We start from the raw sequence: 20544 nt of genomic DNA, 5'->3' as shown, positions 1-20544 counted from the left end.
CCCTCACTCATCCACCCTCCACTCCTCTCTGTTGTTTTTTTATTATTTTTTTTTCCATGCACTAATATGACAGTTTATGCCAGTTTAGTTGACCCCTCCCTCCCCAGTTCAGTTTCTTGTTAATTTTCACATGTTTGATTTGTGATTTGTTGTCATGTTGTCGTTTTTTGTTTTTTTTTTGTTTTTTTTGGTTGAGCCGGTGTCTTTGGTTTTGCACGTGTGCCCGTGGTCTGGTGTTTCTGTCTGTCTGTCAGTCTGTCTGTGTGCTGGGCCAGCCGGCACACTGCAGATTAACTCTACAAAAAACAAAAAAACAAACAAAAAAAAAAAATACAGGTTTGAGTTCAACCTCAATGGGCGGAGCCATGTGATGATTTTTTTTCTGTCAGATGAGACTGAAGTGCAGTGACAAACGTAAGAGAAGAGGAAGCCGAGCGCTCTGCTGGCCAACAGCTCCCCTCTTGAACTGAATTCAATTTCAACTTCAATTTCAGTTCAATTTCTGTGGTTCAAACTACCCGTACCAGCCCATAGCTACCCAGCTGAGCTTCCACACTGCAAATCCCATGATCAAATTAATAATAAAAAAAAAAAAACACAAAAAAAAAAAACACAAAAAAAAACACCGTGTTATTTGTATATTTTATGTATATTCTGACCTGGGTTCCTTCTTTGCCTTTCTTTCTTTTTTTTTATACTCCTACCTTACCTCACTGCTTTAGTATGTAGTTTGTTATCCTATGTGATATTGTGTAGTTATTATATTTTTTGGGTATGCTAATATTTTATTATATCATTTCATACTCTTATATATTTAGGCTATTTATATATTTCCTATATTTAGATTTAGATTTGACATATGTACACACACATTTATCTCATACATATACATATATATCTTTTATTTAAGTATGTATTTTTTTTCTATGTATACTTATAAGTTTAATTTTATATTATATAAAATGTTTTCCATAAGGCTGAACAAGGCTGACAGTCTCTGCTGCACAGGACCAGGCATCACTGTCACATGGAAATTATATCATAAATCATAGATTATGAGTATACATCTATTTTGTATATACGTATTCTATTCTATTGATTTTTTGCAGATATATTTCATTACACATGTAGTCTATGCAAAGGATTAAAGGTGAAAGGTCTATTTTTCTTAAATTATTACTTTTGTAGGGTATGCAAAGTTTTTTTTTTATTATTATTTTTTCTCTTATTCTTTGTATCACTTTATCTTTTATTTTGTTGCTTGTGTTTAATTTTTCGAAAGTTTTATATTCCTCCGAGTGTTGAGTCTGTCTGGAGGGACAGTTTGCTATCTTAAGCTTGAAACATTTTTATTTTGTTGTTGTTGTGTTTTTTTGGCTCCGCCCAGCTGAGGTTTAAATCAACCAATGAGATTATTTCTGCAGTGTGAGCGCCGCCGGGCTCCTGTGCGTCTGTGTGTCTGTCCGGTCTGCAGTGGTTCACATGTTCAAGTCGTTTGGTGGACCAGCCGCACACCAAGAACCTGATAAAGGAAACACTCTGAGGCTATGGGAGAATTAAAAAAAAAAAAAATGTTGTAATCTGGATTTCTGTATCTTCTCGCTGTGAATATGGATTTCCATGTTGTGGTGCGGTTGGCCCCCAAAGCTCATGCTCACCGTTCAGTTGCTTGTCTCTGTCTCCACGTCACTTTCCTGTTGCCTGTTCTGTATCTGTCGCTCTCAATCAACCTGCGTCTCTTTCTTACGTTTCCCCTCTTCTCGTCACTATTTCTCTGTCTTGTTGCTTTTCTTTTTCTTTTTTTTTTTTTTTTCTTTGTTGATTTCTCTACTCCAGCTTTCTCTTTTTCTTCACGGCAAAAAATGTCTATCTTAACAAGCGGCTTAGTTTCGTGGTCACGTTGTAAAAATCTGATTTTTTTCTGAAATCAGGGAAAAGCACGGAGGAGGACTGGTGACTTGAGGCGGTCCAGGTAGTTGTGTTGCGGCCAAAAAATAAAACAATTAGCCACAAGGTGCTGCTTTGTTTGCCCGCAGCTGCATCGATTGAATTAGGTGAAGCAATTAAAGGTGTAACAGTTCAATTAAATCCACGGTTTGAGTTGTACTGCGGTTTTTAGGGTGTGATTTTGGTTTTGGTTCGGTTTGTAATTTTCTCTGTATTTTCTCTTATTTGCCAAAACATTTTTTTTTCATTCAGAGATTTGGGATGACAATATGAAATGACCCAAAATTCTTTGAATGGCAAAATTCTCCTTAGACTATTTAAAACAAACGTAAAAAATACTTGTATACTCATTCCTGCATCAATAAGGTGTAGTAGACGCTCATACAGAGGGTGTGTGTGTAAACCTGCACTTTGCGGGGTGTGTTGTAGATTGCACGGTTCTTTTTTTTTTTTTTTTTTAGCATTCATAATAATTAAATGGAGGCCATCCATTGCGCTACACCGATACGTGTGTGGATTCACATGCTGTTCAAAGTGGTGGCAATGAGATACTGTGCTGAGAGGGAAAGAGAAAATTATATATTGCACATATTCACCTGTATTATGAGAAGACATCCATTTGCACATGCATGCCTTTTCTTGTGTTAACGATGGAAAAGACTGCATTGATTTCATTTTATTTGCAAAAGTGGAACAACATGTACAGGCATTACCTTGAAGACAGTGATATGTAATGAGTGTATCATCAAAGCCAGGCTGCATTGTGTTCCCGTCTAATAAGTGCTGGTTTTGTGTGATCTAGTGGCCTCGACATGTGATCTAGTTCCCACAAGATTCGATCTAGTGGTCACAAGAGCCGCCGGGTCTGCCCACCGGACAGGGGCTTTTATTTTGTAGCCACGACATGACTGTCTGAGCCGCTCCGTGTTGCCTCTCTTCTCCCTGGAGTGCAGTTTGCCGTTGGGATGAGATCTTTCCACGTGTTTCCAATGCAGTTTTGTCTGTTTCTGTTTGGGGAATTATCTTGAAACAAGTAACGTGAAATAAGCAGCCGTCCGGCGGTGCTCAGATAACGTTGCTTGATTCAACTAAACTGCTTGAAACGTGAGAAAAGTTTGAAGTTTTCATCCCATTGGTGTCCTGTTGAATTTGAAGATTTTTTTTTTTCAAGATTTTAGATTTAGATTGCTTTTTTTATTTGAGCTCGTTAAGATGGCCATTTTTTCAGGATTCTTCTCTTTTTCGTCTTCATCTTCGTCTTCCTCTTCTTCCTCATCCTCTCCTGCTTTTCTTCTTCTTCTTCTATTTCTTCTTCTTCTTCCTCTTCTTCTTCTTCTTCTTCTCCTCCTCTTTCTTCTCTCTATCTTCCAGTCTGTGTCCAGATTTCCCTGCAGTTCTTCTCCTTGTGTCTGTCTTGTTTGTAGATGTAGGGGATGAGGAGGAGGCGGGCCCTCTCCGCCGCTTCCAAAATTCTCGGGAGAGGTGCAAGTTCCTCGCCCCCTCCATCTCAGTTTCCGTGCCCGAGGACGACCCGTACCACTCCGACGAGGAGTACTATGAGCACCCCTTGTTCAGCCCAGAGTGGACGCACTCGGGCTCTCGCCCCACGGGGCAGGCCGTGGCCTTTAGACAGATCGAAGGTGAACCGCGCATGGTTCCTCTATGCCATTTTCCACCTCCCTTCCCTCTCCTTCTCTCTCTCTCTTTCTCTCTCTCTCCCTTCTGTTTTTGACCCCAACCCTCTCCTCCCCCCTTTTCTGTGATTTGACCTCCTCCCTCCCTCTCTCCGTCAGTCCGTCCGTCCCTCCGTCCGTCTCTTCGTCCGTCCTTGTGTGTGTTTGTGTGTCTTTGTGGTGTTTGTTCACTCGATATCTGAGTACTCTCATGTTTGTTTGACAGTCACATTTCTTTTTTTTTTCTTCTTCTTCTTCTTCTTCTCAACCAAAGCCATTTGCTGCCTGTGGTTGCCACCCTATTTACTCCAACACATACCTGTAAGATCTCTAAAGCGAGGACAGCTTTACATTTTGACTCCTATTTTTAACACACTGGCTCTCCAAGCTGTCTTCTGTAGCGCTGACTTGGATCCATGTAGAGATTAATACGATGAAATGATGGTGTGCAGGGTTGGATTTGGGGGGACTTTGAGGTCCAAATGGCTTTCATAAATGTCACAGAGACGATCGCTGTGCATGAGTGATGACTTCCATGCACAAGTCCCTCTGTGCCTCTGTCATCTCCCAGCATTGTGTTTTGGTGACATCACACCCCGGGACTGGTCCGCCCCTGATTAACGCCCTGCCATCACAAGCCTTCGACATCCGTCCTCAACTCCTCCTACACACACACACACACACTCACACACACTCTCTGTGGAACCAAGGAAGACTTTCAGCTCCACACACATGACCACATACACCTGCATACATTTGCCATATACAACCCTCCATAAATAACCGCCTTTGCTTTCTAGACGCCAAACATAGTCGCCTCATTTTAAGATTGACCGTGTAAATATGTAATCATGGATGTTGCTGTATTTTCCCACGTAGAACCGTAACTGCTACAACTTCATTCACTCCTCTGCTGTTTCACTGGCAGATTTAAACCCTTCCACTCCCGAGCAACCTGCACAAACACACAGTGTATTTGTGCAAATGTAATCCTGAAAATGTGACCTCTCGACAGAAGAAAGAAAAAAAAAATAGGAAGTTAATGTTAAGCTGGAGACAGGTGTCCTCATTCGGTTTCTATGCTTTCTTTAAATGTATCACAGCTGCACAATCATAAAAGAAAAAAAAATGTTGCAGCATTTAAGTAGCCAGGAGATTTGATCTTCTAAGGCAGGGCAGGGTTGCTGACATCCTCTGCCTACAGTTGTGATGTGTTGCAAGAGGCAGCTGCAAAAAAAAAAAAAAAAAAAAAAACCTCTGCACAGACCTCATTTAACCTGAAAGCAGGATTTCAGGGACTTTTTTACACTTTACAACAGACATAGCCTCTGAAGACCAGAGCTCCACGCCCACACGGGCTATTATACTGTTAAAATCTAAACCCTTCAACACCAAGGAGCGGCAGCACACTGCTCTTTACGCTCTGCACAGCTGCTTTTTTTTTTTTTCCAGAGGGTTAAGGATTTCACAGCTACTCCAAACACCAAAGTATTTCTGCTTTAGCACTCGGTTCGGCTAAAATGTGTTGGTGCCTAATCGACGTGTAGCTTTTCCCCAAACAGTCTTAGTCATGCTGAGTGCTCCTCTATGGGTGAAATGTGGACAAGTTACTGAATGGTGGTGATCTCAGCTTGGTCTGAGATGTGCGGGCATGGTGTGTGTGTGGATTTTTCTTTTTTTTTTTTTTTTTTTTTTTCAGACTGATTCTTGATAATAAATAGTCATGCAAAACAGGGTAGTTGCTGTGAAATATATATTAAAAAAAACAAAAAAAAACACTCCTGTATGACTAGAACCAATATTATATGAACATTTTCTAAGACAAGCACCCAAAGCCACTCACACACACACACACACACACACACACACACAGCGTACATCTGTGATATATTTGTGTCTGTCAACAGCAAACATTTACACCATCTTTTCCCCAGAGCTGAAAGTGTCCCACCATAAATTGTGTTCCCACATAACCCAAGTCTGTGTTGCCCGTAGTCTTGATGTGTCCACCTCTCACCCCTGTTTTTGAGAAGAAGAGGCCATCGAGGCCCTTACAGCCGACTACGAGGAGGAGGTGGAGGTGGAAGAGGAGGAGGAGGAGGAGGAGGACAGTGCAGAGGCAGCAGAGTCCGAGGCAGCTCTTGACGAGCAGCAGTGGAGCGGGGAGGAGCCCGAGCTGGACAGCCCCCCAGCCGAGCCTTTAGAGCAGGCAGAGGCCATAGGCGAGGCCCAGGCTCCGGCCCAGGCAGCTAGTGCTGGCACTGAAAGCCCAAAGGAGAGAGAGGAGGAGGAGGAGGGGGAGGAAGCAGAGGGTGAGGAGAGCCCTGAAGAAGGTGTGTCCTGCCCTCTGCTCTCCCTGCCTGCATGTGACTGCATTATCTACCGTATAAGAACACCAGACACATGTCTAAAGGAACCCATGAGCATTATAACATGAGCATTACAATTTAGGCGGAATGGCAAATAATCCTCCCTGCGCTCGGCTGAGGCTGCAAGGCAACACAGGCTTGTTGGTGAAAAGAGTCACATTCTTTTTAACCTTCCCTGGTTTCCTTTGTACCTTTTGCGCTTGCGTTTTTTTGGTTTCCTTGCTGCGGTTTTGCGCCCGGCCTCTTGTATTGGTGTGATGACGTGAAGTGTTGCTGAACATGACAAATGCTTTTTCTCACTGGCTACAAGCTCACAGGTATCCCATCATGTGTACACCTTTCATAGCGCCAGTGTGCAAGTGCAAAGAAGTGAAAATTATATTACCGGAAATCCTTGCTTGCGTTTTTTTTTTGGGTTTTTTTTTTTGTGCCCACTGTTGACTGTAAGGCAGCGCTGCCTCTGTGCTTATAGGGCCATGGTTAGGGTGAGGATGAGGACGCGCTGCTTTACAGGCAACTTTCAGGGCAAGAGACTACCATGAGCTATGCACATGCACACATGTCAATCATAGTTATTTCATGTATGGAATTTAAAGTAGGTTTTGGTCTTGGCTGTTTCATATTCCTGTGCCTCTGTAATATAAGTAATATAAGAACCACGTCTCCTCAAATGTTTTGTTTCTCAGCCAAACTGCGGTTCATGTTTTTTATATATCTTGCACAACAGTGTGCACATGGCATTTCTCTGTCATTCAGCACTTGAGGCTCTGTATTTGTGTTTTGACACATGGGAGCCATTGTCATTAGTGTTATCTATTCTGGTTTTAAAGGTGCACTATGTAGTTTTATTGAATATTTGTTTACAAGGGCAGAGCCTGCCACTATGCATGCATTTTTTAAAATTAATTTAACAAATCAACAGAAAACTACAAAAATCAATAGGAAAAAAAAATACTAAATGATTCTAATGCAGCACAGGATTGAAAATTAGAAGCTTTTTCTTGTTCTTTTTGTAGCTGATTTACTTTTTTTTAAACACATTATACCACTGTCGGGAACCTGTGGCTTCCACAGAAAGAGTGTTTCAAGAAGAGCAATTAAAATAGCTAAAGGCCTCTCTCTGTCTCTCTCTCTCTCTCTCTCTCTCACACACACACACACACACACACACAGACCAAAGAACTGTGAAGATTAGATAAATAGTCTGCTCACATATGAAACAGCAGTGACTTTTACACGTCATTTTTTACAGTCGTGAAGCATCAGGCTGTGAAACATGAAACAACAAAAAGAAAAATGCCCTGCCGACTGGTGCAGATAAATATAATTTTTGAGCACTCTAAACCAAACAGAAGCCTATAAAACTTTTTTTTTTTTTTAATGTTGGCATGTATGTTAACAAAATTGCGGGCTCTGCAATTAGTAACAACAACAGTGAAGTGGTAGCTTTGGCAGCTTGTCATTGTCCTGGGGACTCATTTTTCCCCTGAGGATATTTTGTTTGTTTGTTCCTATAAACAACGTTACATTTTTATGTACTTTACTATATATACTTTTGACTTCTCAGAGTTAAAAGCTTATCTCTCAAAACTACATATAGCACCTTTATGTACAACAACATCTGCGATTCACTTGATGTTCACTCAAAATAACAACAGCAACAGAGATGAACCGGTTAAATCCATTATCACTATATGTTCTGTGAAAGAATGGGAGAAATGCTATCTTTTCTGTATTTCTTTTTGTTTGTTTGTTTGTCTTATGTTTTTTAAAGAATCACATGGAAAGCCATCTCATCTGTCATTGCTTGGTTGCCATAATTCAGCATCACAGTTGTGTCATGCCGGTTCCGTCACATTCCATGCCATGTTCTCATCTATCTGTGAGTTGGTGGACCCCATGATCTCGCCGTTCCTCTTCAGTGATGGCCGTGTCATTGTGCTGTAAGTTTCCCAAGGAGAGCTTTGCCTGTATCTGTGATAACGGCTTTCCCAGTCCATGGCTAAATATTATCTCATCTGCAGCATGACAAAGTGATACTTGTCTGTGGTGGTCCAAACAGCCAACTCAAAGGTGTGCTTTCAGCTTTGAAGATGGACTCGGACAAACAAGGCAGTGAGAGAAGCGGTTCCATGAGCCCAGACAGCATCGGGTCGGAGAAACGTCCGGAGGAGTCGTTCGAGCCACAGATGCAGGGCTTCTTTGCCGGAGAGCGAGTCGTGCCGGAGAGCCCCACCATGGATATGCCCTCTTTTGTTCCTCCGAATGTCCAAAACCAAGCCAAAGAACCTGCCAGGTCACTTACCCTTCAGCCTACGTACGGTGAGCCCATCACGGTGTCTGAAAAGCAGCCTTCAGTTGAAGTCGTAGAGTTCAGCAGCATCACTGCCCCGTCCGATTTCTCCACAATGGGAGTCAAGGTCCAAGGAGGAGACTCAACAAGAGAGGCAGGAGACAAATCTGGCATGTCGGCGTATTTCGAAACCTCAGCCATGGAGGTCGATGATGCTCCGCAGTATAGGGCTGAAGGTTATTATGAACTAAGCAGAGCTGGTGAAGAGAAAGGCACAGATGATCCAATGCCTCAGGAAATGAGCTACAGCACACTGGCACAGGCTCAGGACAAACCAGAAAATAATAAAAGTCCAGCAGATGACCCCAGGGTGTTCACAGTTCCTGACAGGAGTAATGAGTGCAGGCTTTCCCCGGGTAAACTGGCCTTAGAGCAGAGAAGTTACTCACTCAACATCACCATCGGAGCCATGGATCCAAGTGGCCAAGGCAAACCTAGAAATTTCACCCCTCTGGCCACAGATATTATGTCGTACACGAGTGGAAGTCTAGATGAGTCAGCAGACTACCTCCCGGTCACTACTCCCTCTGTGGAGAAGTCTCCACCGTTTCCTCCCCTGATTCTTGAAACCGCAGCCTCTGTCACCTCAGATTCCTCATCTCCGCCACAGACCACTGACCCCACCACCAAAACCAGCCCTCAACCAGAATCTCCTGAATCCCCCCAACCCCTTTCGTACACCTACAAAAATGGCACAGTGATGGCACCAGATCTGCCCGAGATGCTGGACCTTGCCGGGACCCGCTCCAGGCTGGCGTCAGAGAACACCGACCCGGAAATCACCCGGAGGAAGTCGGTTCCTTCTGATGTTCCTTCCCCCACAGGTGACCCGATGGCTAACCTGGCTTCGGGTGCACAGAGTCCTGCCGCCAATAAGAGTGACAGTCAGCTGGAAGAGATGGGCTATTGTGTGTTCAGTGAATATTCAGGGCCCATGCCATCCCCTGCTGATGTCCTCAGCCCTGTAGACTCTTCTGCGCAGGTCTTCGCCCCCTCCGTCCTGGAGGAGAAAGTGGCTGAACAGGCCAGGAAATTAGCCGTCCGCGACACATCAGTAGAGGACAAGAGTCAGTCATCAGCAGCTACCGATGTCACCAAAGAGCAAGACCAGAAACCGGTAGAGAGAAAAGATTCTGCGGAAGAAAAAGCCCCAACAGTTGCAGATGAGAAGCTGAGTAAGCCTGTGAGCGAGCCTGATGGGGCACCTGCTCCGTCTGGTCAGCCGGTGGAGTCGTTCGTGACCCCAACCGTCACCGTAACCCTAGAAGAAGGCGGCAGGTCAGTGAGTGAGACCGAGCGACAAGCCAGCGGCGAAGGCTCGGCATCGGAAACGGAGATTGCGGACTACGAGAGGCAGATCCGCAAACTGGAGATGGAGGACAGACCCCTCAGCGTTGAGGAGGAGAGGGAACTTCAGGAGCTTAGGGAGAAGGTCAAACTGGTCCACCAGGAGGCCTACGAGGAGGTGGATGCTGAAGATGTGTACCAGCTGACTGGCGTGGCCAAGGACCGCATCGCCAGGCCTGTCAAGACTTCACCTGCCTCGTCTGTGGAGAGCAACATCGATGATGACAAGCTGCTCTCACCTGTGCTCTCACCTGCCAAACTTAAACAGAGGGAGAGTTACGGGTCTCCTAAAAGAGTGGCCTCACCGGTGCTCGGAGTAAGTAAAGAGGAGAAAGAGAAGGAGGAGAGAAAAGCGAAGGAGGCAAAGGACAAGGAAGAAGCAGAGAAGAAGATGAAGGAAGAGAAAGAGAAGGAAGAGGCAGAAAGGAAAGCAAGGGAAGAGAAGGAAGAGGCAGAAAGGAAGATGAGGGAAGAGAAAGAAGAGGCAGAGAAGAAACTTCGGGAAGAGAAAGAGAAAGAAGAGGCAGAGAGGAAACTTCGGGAAGAGAAAGAGAAAGAAGAGGCAGAGAGGAAAATAAGGGAAGAGAAAGAGAAGGAAGAGGCAGAGAGGAAAATGAGGGAAGAGAAAGAGAAGGAAGAGAAGGAGAAGCTGGAGAGGGAGCTGAAAGAGAAGGAAGAGAGGGAGAAAAAAGAAAAAGAAGAGCGGGAGAAAGAAGAGGAAGAGAGGAAAATCAGGGCCGAGAAAGAGAAGGCCGAGAAAGAAGAGAAAGAGAGGGAACTCAAAGAGAAGTTAGAGAAAGAGAAAAGGGAGCAAGAGGCCAGAGAGAAGGAGGAGAAAGAGAAAATGGAGAGGGAGATGAAAGAAAAAGAAGAGAAAGAGAGAGAGGAGAGGGAAAAGGCAGAGAGAGAGGAGAAGGAGAGGAAAGAAAGGGAGGAGAAAGAGAAAAGAGAGCGGGAAGAGAAGGAAAAGTTGGAGAAGGAGAGGAAAGAGAAGGAGGAGAGAGAGAAGGCCGAGACCAAAGTGGAAAGTCCAAAGCCAAGCGAAGGTGTAGAAGACAGCGTGGAGGCAGTCAGTCAGCCGGAGGAGACAGCAGCCATGAAGCCTGCCGAGGAAGGAGCTGAGGAACCTGCGAAGCCTGAGAAGGACTCCTCAAGTGCTAAGGAGGAGGAGGAGGAGGAGGATAATGAGGAAGGTGTGGTGGGAGGAGCTAGGGCACCGCCGGTCAAGGACAAGATCCCCGAGACTCGCGCTGCCATCGAGTCCGTGGTGACGGTTGAAGATGATTTCATCACCGTGGTCCAGACCATCGATGAAGGAGAGGAGCCGGGCCACAGCGTTCGCTTCTCCGCCCCGCCTGAGGCCGAGGTCCTCGGAGTCCCCGCCCACAAGGACGAGGAGGAGGAGGAGGAGGAGGAAGAAGAGGAGGAGGAGTCTGTGGAGTTGGCCCAGGAAGCGGAGATGGAGGGGGCCAGTATGGAGGAGGTGTCCGATGTCCAGGAGGCCCCAGAGACCCCAGCCTCCCCCGAGAAGGAGGCCCAGACCACAGAAACAGAGGGCCAGACTGAGAGCTACGACAGAGACGAAACCACCATGGACGACTCGATCCTGGACAGCTCCTGGGTTGACACTCAAGGTGAGACCTTTGTTTGCTTGTTCGGTAGGTTGTTCTTTCCCCTTTCCCTTCCTTCTGGATTTCTTGGTTTGTTTGTTTTTTTATTTATTCACACATGTAAGAAACTTTATAAAAGATGCAAAATAAAATTAGCAGGAAATGTGAGGGCGAATGTCTTAAGAACCATCAAGTGGCAGGCAGCATATCAAGGACAAGGACACGGAGTACACGCTCCTAGTTTCCATAAGTCAAAAAACATAAAAACAATAAGCACCTACAATTTGAAAAAAAAAAAAAAAAAAAAAAGATAGAAATAGGAAAAAACAGGCACAATGTTCACAAATGCTGTGCAGACAAATTCCACATGTTGGACCCTCGGTAAAATGTACTAAACTGAGATTGGGAAGAATAAGACAAGAGCTATGTGTGGAGTAATCATGAAATTGATAATTAAATGCATATATGTCATGAAAAATCAGGGAGTTATGATCAAATAAACCAATCTGGAGATGGTTCACTTGATGAACCCATTTCTTAGTTTATTACTTTGTCCATTTTTTATGTCCTCACAGCTCTTCTGCTTCAATCCCATGAAGTTGCTGTCTTGTTTCACAGAGGTTTCAAATGTATCTGTAAGACATATGGTGCCCTTTTCTTAGCTCTCCTGTTGTGTTTTGGCACAGACGACGATAAGAGCATGGCCACAGAGCACATCGAGCCTCTGCCCAAGGTGCTCAGCCCGGTCAAGAAGCCCGCCGTGGTCCAGGACAAGCAGCAGGCCAAGCCGGACAAACAGGACAAGCCGGTCAAGCCCAAAGCTAAAGGAGTCCGGGCAAAAGGGCGCATCTCCACACCGGAACGCAAACCGGCCCGCAAAGAACCCGTCTACATCCCCAGAGAGGAGGTCAAAAAGAAAAAAGGTTGTCCTATTTTTGTTGAACTATGTATTGATTGTGCTACATGCATTTTTTACAACAGAGTTTCTTGATAGATGACGCTCATGTTTTACTCATCAAGCAGGTGGTTTAGCTCATTCAAAGGCAGAATGAGTAGGATTTGTCAGATGCGGTTTGTAAACACAGCATCCGAAGCTCAGATAAACACCAACAACAGGTTTTCAGTTCCTAGGATGGCAACAGGATGAAATTACCACCTAAACTGTAATGTCACCATACTTGGAAAAATAAAATTAAAAAAATCGGCCCACCAGCACCTACCTGTCCAGCAGAAAACAGGTGAACCCTAGATTCACTCTGCTTGTCTGCTTTGCGTTTCACCTCGTTAGATCTAGATCTTCCGTAGCTTCCTATTGGATGTCGTGCTTTTGATCTGGCACTGTGCTGCGCTGTGATTGGCTGCCCAAAGGCCGACACCCAGAAGAGTCCCAAGCTCACCCAAACAAGACAATCCATGCAGAGGGCGGGGTCTCTGCAGACACACACACACCGACACACACTCCTAGTGGCTCAAAAGTCATGATCGAGAGGGACTATTTTTGTTAAATCTATAAATTGTCTTTCAGGAAAATCGTATTCATTCTGCCTTTAACATATCTATTCTTTCCACTGGTTGTTTAAAGCGACATGACGCTCAATGCGCTGCTTTGTACAGTGATTTTCAAAGAGTTGGGTGGGTGTTCAGTGTTCTGCTTCATCTCGTCACGGTACAGTATCGGCCTCTCACGGTGTGTTGCTTCCTCATGCAGCTGCTGCCAAACACCCTGCCCCCCTAGTAACACACTCACACACTGATTTGACGGTGAAAGGGGGGGGGAGTTTTCACCTCCTTGCTGTTCTGAATGGCCTCTCTCCCTCTGGTGACGTAGCGGTGATAAAGAAGACCGAGCTCACCAAGAAAGCCGAGGTTCAGACTCGCTCCCCGACTAGGAGGAGTGTGCTGAAACCCGCCGTCCGCCAGACCCGCCCCACCCAGCACCACTCCTGCCCCAGGAGGAGACCCACAGGTGACGCACCGCCTCGTCCCGCCGCCGCAGCCGGGCCCGCCAGATCACCACCGGCTCCCACCGCATCCCACCTCCACCGTCAGCTTCCATTTGGTTTCTGGCTTCCATTTTGTTATCTGTTATTTGCCATTTAATTTTTTGTGTGTTTTTAATGCTTGATCAGAATAAAAAAAATTAAGCGTCATACACTTTTCATTTGGCTTTTTTTTTTGTGTTCCTTCTCTGTTTTTTGCTCATACGCCTGGTCTTTCTGTGTTGTGCTTTTTTAAAAATTTTTTTTTTTTTTTTTTTATTTTAAGATCCTTGTTTGCTGCTACCATGTTCATTTATGTTCTGGGAGTGTCGGCTGACTTTATGCTGCCGTGTCACATCAGTATTTGTCTGCAACGTGTTTTTGCTAATCGCCCATGCCATTGTGTGTAACACTTTGAAGCTTGTCTGATGGTGCTGCTGGTTTTGCTTGTGCTCAAACACTTGAAATGAAACACCTCCCTGACCTCCCCTGGTCCTCCACACAGTTATATAGCAACTCGAGCCTTTTCTGCTTCATAACCACGGTTGCCAGGCAACTAGTGGTCTGCGGTTTTGTTCTACGGACCCGATTGTACAAAGACTCTCCAATGTTCCTCTGTCATGGAGACGGTTTGCACTTCATTCCTCCCCTGACGGACTGGATTCTGTGTCATTGGCGATGAAAGCTCGGTAGATTGCTGCATTGCCCCAATTAGATTTTTTCCAGGGGGGTGGGTTGCCTTACATAATGTAAAATCCCCCATTCTGTGTGATATCCTGCCAAATCTTGGCAGAGCGGTGCTTTCTCTTGCTCCAGTGGGGCGGCCGCCCGCTCCCACAGAACATTCAATTTGTCATATAGCTTAGCACGCCAGATTTGGGGTTTGTAAAGTGTTATTTTCAGATAAAGTGGGAGAGGGTTTGTGTGTTTCTCTCTCTGTGTGTGTGTGTGTGTGTGTTCTTGTATCTTACTCTATACTTATGTGGACCAGATATCCTCACAAGGATCGAAAGATGACGAAAATACCCCGAAGCAGGGACATTTTTACTGCCCTCACTTGTTTAAGGGCAGAGCTTAAAGTTAAGGTTAAGGCTAGTTTAGGACTTGAGTTTAGGATGAAGATTACAATCAGGATTATGAGTTTAGATTAGGGTCAAAGTTAAAGGAATACTGTTTTTTTAACCAGACTGAGGCCAGATGTTGGACACCATTTTCACCCCTGTACATCCAGTGGTTCAGTTCCCAAGAGTGGCATTTTGTGTTAGCTTAGCATAAAGACTTGAATTCTATGGGAGTTTTTAGCCTAGCCCCTGTCTGGAGGCAAGTTCCTCCAAGCTACAATAATATGAATGCCTGTGTGTGTGTGTGTGTGTGTGTGTGTGTGTGTGTGTGTGTGTGCAAAATCAAAAAATGAAAGTTGCATCTTCTTTTTGTGCTTACTTGCTGTTTAAGCTTGGCTGATCTAAAACCCCTCCTGCTGTGGGTGTTTGTGTCTCTGTCTGTCTCTCAGGCTTGGTACCGGACGGCCGTCAGCCCCTCAGCGTCGCCAGACAGTCCCGGGACAGAGCCTCGGTTAGTCTGCTGCAGCCACACACCAACCCCTCAGAGAAACGCTGGATTAAAGCTGCACGGCCTCATTTTACACCGTACAAACACACGCTTAGGCTACTGGACTGTAGTTTTACGGCATCTTCAGATTACAGTGATCAAAATCTGAAAGGTTTAAAAGCCTGACTTCTAATGGTGAAAAGTAGGCAGGTGATCACTTGCCACTAAAGACCAGATACCCCAAGGTCAGCTTTCACAGAGATCTGGGTTTTGGGTTATATTTTGGGCTGGTTCCTTTGTTTTCTTTGCTGAACACGGACATGCAGAGTCAGTCCACTTTGCAGTAACGTGAATTCACACAGCACAGCGGGCTTTAAGGGAATACTTCACCCATGATGCATTATCCATCTCTGATCCGTAGAAAAACTCCGGGCTGTAATTGCACGATTTTAAAACAGCGAAACGCCATCAAAAGTTTTGCTTAAAAAGCTCACTCCCGTCTGTATGATCCAAGTCTCCTGCATCCAGTTGAGCTGCAAAAGGCCTCTTCTGCAAAATCACATGAGTGGAGCTTGCATGCACTGAGCACAGAACTGAATACCGCAGACTTTCAGCTTTTTTTTTTAAACTTTTGTTAGCGTTTTGCTTTTGTAAAATCATGCAATTGCACCCATGATTTTTTTTTTTTTTCCACTGGCTCAAAGATGTAGATGGAGTTTGCCATGAAGGCTTGTGAATAAATTTGTCTCTGTCGAAGATTGAAGGCAACATGCGCTGAGTCCATGAGACAAAAATGATGCATTATGGGCAAGTTATTCCTTCAAGGCAAACAGTCTGTAGTGACTTACTAATATAATATTCCAAAAGCTGACAAAGCCTAAAATAAAAGCTCTGAAGATTCAAGGCCAAGCTGAATCTGAAATCTGAGTATTCAGCGAAACCTGGAGCTCATGCTTGAAGTTTCAGGTCTCGTTGGTTTTCGGTCACATCGCCGAGCCGCGGGAGAGAAGAGCGACCCGCACACAGAGAGAGAGAGAGAGAGGCAAATTAAAACTTGAGCGAAATGCAAACTTTCTAAATCTCACTTTAGCAGCAGCTCCGAAATCCGGACCCACCGACGTCAGATCTTTTCCTTCTCTCATCTCTTCGGCTCGCTTTTTGTGCGGAGACATCACAGCCCGGCCGGCGTGGTAAACATGATCGTGCTGTGTGAAGTTTACTGACCTTACCTCAGAGGAATTCTGGGTTTTGAAGTACAAAAAAAAAAAAAAACAACAACAAACGGGTTAGGTTACCCGTGATAAAAAAAAAAAAGCAAAATGATAAAAAGAAACTTTAAAAAAAAAAAAAACGCAGATAAGATAACTCCCTCTGGATCAAAGCTGTTTAAAGTGCGTTACAGCGGAAGATGCACTTTTCCAGTCATGAACACCTGAGGAATGAGTGAGGAGAAAAAACCTATTAGAGCCCATAAACACACATTAGGACCTGCTGCTCCGCCTCCGTCCGTCCATCCAACACCTGCTCACCTGCATGAAAATAAAAGCCCTGCACTCCTTTTCAACGCGACACCGCTGCCCTCCCTTTGTACTAATTAGACGAGACAGTGTGTGGGCTGTTTTTTGTGGCTATTGTGGACTTGCTTAATGTGTTTTTTTTTTTTTTTTTTTGCACAAGTAAAATGAAGAATCCCGTCGCAGATCCATTCTAAAGTGTATTTGCCGAGTGGGCGTTGAATCCCCCGGTGACATTTCTCCGGCAGTCGTCGGTCGTGACTCCGTTTCACTCCTCCGCCGCGGTAATGACGGTGATTGTGTCCAAAATAACACAGCTGGCATGGCGCACCGCAAATGTCATGTCAGCGTCCCCAGCATACTGTAAGTGCGCTCTGTCACTTTGTGCCCACACTGTGCACGGTGATTTACACAGTCCCGTTTGCGCAGCCTTTTCCCAAACATCTGTTGCCATGGCGCTGCTCGTCTCTCCGTCTTTTTGTTGCCTCTCCAAAAAACAAAATGACTCCGTGCATGAGCGTGGAGGAAAATAATCTCCACGCCCCTGCCTCTACCCGTCCATGTGGTTCTTTGTGACATTGTTGCATGAGCGTCTTGATATCATATTGTTTTGACATGCTCCACAATGAATGTGCACCAGTGGCTGTTTTGCAGGGGCGTGTTGGCATGCTAAGATCTGATGCTGCTGTAATATCCCGTTTCTCACGCGACCAGAGACGAGGGATGGGACGGTATATCGGAATTCGGCGCATCGCAATACAAAAAAAAAAATAAAAACACGGGCTTAACTACATTTTATTCTGCGGCAGTGATAATATAAGTAAGCATTTATAGTTTCCGACCATAATGCTATGTACATTTGAACAGGAAAGTCTGTTCTATTTAAATTCAACTTTTCAATTCTAGTTCAGTCGTAACCATAGGGACTGAAAAAGTGGGCGGAGCCAGGGGTTCCCATAGTGTTTCCCATTTGTTTTACCCCATTTGGATTTTTGGTTAGCATTAAAAGCATTTAATGCATCAAAAACAGTTAATGCTAACCTTAATATCAATTGACAGTGATTATTATCATCACAGGAAGCTCCCGGGTAAATACATAATATTATATGGTCATGTTTTGTTAGGGTAGGTTAGGTTACTTCTACATGTTTACATCATGTTTTCTGCCAGTTTGATTTGTCAAATGTCATGAAACACTACAATACCCATGAGCCTCAGCGACCATTACTTTGGTGATGACACCAGAAAAGCCAAAAAAAAAAACAAAAAACAAGAATATATTCAGTATTATCCACTGCACCACAGCTGTTGAAATTGCGGACGAGTCTAAGCTGCAGAAGCTCCACAGAATTTGACTCTGCTGTGTTTCTTGAAGCAGTGCACTGTGGGACTTGTAGTTTTTATGTAAAGAGACTTGTCCCTTTTCTTCAGTGAACCTGAATTATTTCAACACATTAGCATTTTTGTTTTTGTACTGAGCAGAGTTTCTTGTCCATCCAAGTGTGGAAAATGCTCAGACAGGCTTCACCTCACATTGCACTTTTAGAAAAAAATGTGGGATGTTTACCTCTGGGAGCGTGGAGAGCCAGCGTCACCCCGTCCACTTTGCAGCTCTGTGTCGACGAGCTGTCCAGGTTCTGTAACGACAACATGTTTAACCTGGGCTCTGCTGCAAGCCTGTCCCGGAAATAAACATAACATTGAACTTTTATGTGAAATAAAATCACGTTTGCACTGATTGAATCACAAAATCTGTAGCATGTATCATCAAATCATCAAATCATACTCGTCCCATCCTGAGTGACTTACCAGGTTCTGTTTTTTTTTATTTTTATTTTAATTTTTATGATGCATGTTGAACCGCTTTCATCTCCACCATCTTGTGCTGTGTCTTGTGTCACGGTGTCTTCTCACCCACCCTGTGTGCCACCTCAGTGCCCCGACCATCGTTTGACACTCACAAAGATCCCCTGCATGTCCCGGGCGGCCGCCTCGTCCCCCGCCCCGCCCCCCCGCTCCAGCTCGGCCTGCTCGTGCCGGTCGTGGTCACAGGGGTTAGATAGGCCTCGTGTTACAGCCCAGGTAGGTGTGACGGCGAGTTTAGCTGCAGTGGCTGCGGCTCTGCAGGCGTGGTGCCGGTGCACACACACACACACACACACACACACACACACACACACCGCAGAGTGACTTCTGTGTTTAAATATTGTTTTTTTTTTTTTTTGCTTTGTAATTGAGCCTCTCTAAGCCTCTTAGCGGTTCAGCCTTTCTTAAAAAACAGCTCAGGCTAACGTCACTTTGGGTGGCCTTAAGAACCGCCTGTTAATCTCCCTGGTGTTTGTGGTGTGTGTGTGTGTGTGTGTGTGTGTGTGTGTGTGTGTGTGTGTTTAAGTTTGCCAGTGTCCGTTTATATGTATATGTCTGCATTTCCTTTGTGTGTGTGTGTGTGTGTGTTTGTGTGCACATTTGTATCTGTGCTTCTGTTTATATGCATGTGTGTATTTCTGTGTGTGTGTGTGTGTGTGTGTGTGTGTGTGTGTGTGCATGAGTGTTATGTGTATTGCATGCATGTGTGCCTCTGGACGCGTGTACTTCTGCTAATATGCATGTGTGTATGTGTGCATTACTGTTTGTGTGTGTCTCTGTTGATCTGTATGTGTGAGCATTTGTGTGTGTGTGTGTGTGTGTGTGTGTGTGTGTGTGTGTACACAAGTGCATCTAAAATGTGTTATATGTCTATATCTATGCATGCACATTTATGTATATCTGTTAATGTGTGTGTGTGTGTGTGTGTGTGTGTGTGTGTTAGGACGGCGGCTCGCGGAGCCCTGAGAAGCGGTCCTCCCTGCCACGTCCCGCCTCCATCCTGAGTCGCCGTGGTTACCAGGACCACGAGGAGAGCTCCACCTCCATCACCAGCTCCGGCTCCACGGCTCCACGCAGACCCACATGTAGGCCCGACAGGATTTAAAGGGGCATTACGTAAATTATACTAACATGTATCGGCCAGCAGTCGGCGCTGCATGGATGTGCCCTCATGCAAAAGTCTTTAAATTTGATCAGTTTCATGGTAAAATAAATAAATAAATAAAAAAAATGTTGTTTGTCAAAGTTTAATTATGATAATAATAGTTCTGATAATATATATGATAAAATCTCCCATTAGAATTTGAATTAATTCAGCTTAATTGATCAATTTAGTCAAGACATTTCAATTAAACGGCATCATACCCATCATATCAAAGTTAATATCAGACCCATTTAACTCTAATTTGGGAGCAGTTATATCAAAACAAGTTTTTATTACAATACAAGATGGAAAGATAGAAAAATGAGAACTAAAGCATACACCCAAAGCCCAACAACAGCACATAAATATATGAATAAAATAAATAATATATGTAAATGTATGATCCAGGGCTCAAATGGGAAACTGTAATGTTTGCAATATCATGGAAACTAAATACAAACACTGCAGGTTTTTGTTTAAATTCAGTAATTGTATTAATCGTCTGACTGCAATGCCTGAATAATTGATCAGGGATGGAAACCAGGCAGCTGCAGCTCTGCTTGCTGCTGTGTTTAAGCAGCAGACTGAGCTCATAGACGTATGGTTTTTCTCTTTTTTCCTGTCCATATTTCTTCTTTTTCGGCCTGTATCTCCCCGCCCGGCGCTCTCTGCTCTGCCTCCTGCTGTTTTTATCTCTCCCTCCTCTCTTTGCACCGTCTCGCTGTGGAGCTCTGTCCCGCTGTGTTCGCTCTCTTTGGTGTTTTTCTTACGTAACTTGCCTTTCAGGACAGATCAAGGTGAACGCAAGTGGGATGGGAGCGTCGCCAGCATTTCCCAAAACCTCCCTCCTCCCTTGTGCTTCTTTTCCTGCTTCCTCCCCCCCTCCTCCTCCTCCTCCTCTTCCTCCTCCTTCCTCTCACCACTTTCCCTCTTCTCCTCTCTTTGCTTCCTGTAGCGTTTCGCACTGAGATGAGGGCAGAGCATAGGACAGGACGGGCCCCTAGTATGACAGGTAGAGGAGATCCTCCAGACTGTTTCTCATTTCCTTCAACTTTTATTTTGTCGCCAGTTGGTAAACATTCCCTCGGGACTCCATCGGTATTACATTGTCATTTCCATTTTGCATTTATGCATCGCACCAAAGATTGCAATTGATTGTTAAAGTAATATCACACATTATTGCCCATATCAAAT

At 44.8% G+C, this 20544-nt stretch overlaps 1 protein-coding gene across 1 annotated transcript in view; it reads left to right on the top strand.

Annotated features, from left to right (window-relative positions):
* The window catches only part of map2 (microtubule-associated protein 2), a 69697-nt gene that overhangs the window by 23505 nt on the left and 25648 nt on the right, over positions 1-20544 (top strand). Inside the window, exons 4-12 of the mRNA XM_030080257.1 lie at positions 3372-3587; positions 5654-5953; positions 8075-10173; positions 10621-11323; positions 11986-12222; positions 13128-13265; positions 14789-14850; positions 19150-19291; positions 20306-20362. Coding sequence (XP_029936117.1) covers positions 3372-3587; positions 5654-5953; positions 8075-10173; positions 10621-11323; positions 11986-12222; positions 13128-13265; positions 14789-14850; positions 19150-19291; positions 20306-20362 — 3954 coding nt within the window. The remainder of the gene's footprint in view (positions 1-3371; positions 3588-5653; positions 5954-8074; positions 10174-10620; positions 11324-11985; positions 12223-13127; positions 13266-14788; positions 14851-19149; positions 19292-20305; positions 20363-20544) is intronic.

Source organism: Myripristis murdjan, chromosome 21 (assembly GCF_902150065.1).
Source record: "Myripristis murdjan chromosome 21, fMyrMur1.1, whole genome shotgun sequence".
Classification (NCBI taxonomy): domain Eukaryota; kingdom Metazoa; phylum Chordata; class Actinopteri; order Holocentriformes; family Holocentridae; genus Myripristis; species Myripristis murdjan.
The sequence above is the reverse complement of the archived record's forward strand: the minus strand, read 5'-3'. Positions and strand labels throughout refer to the sequence as shown.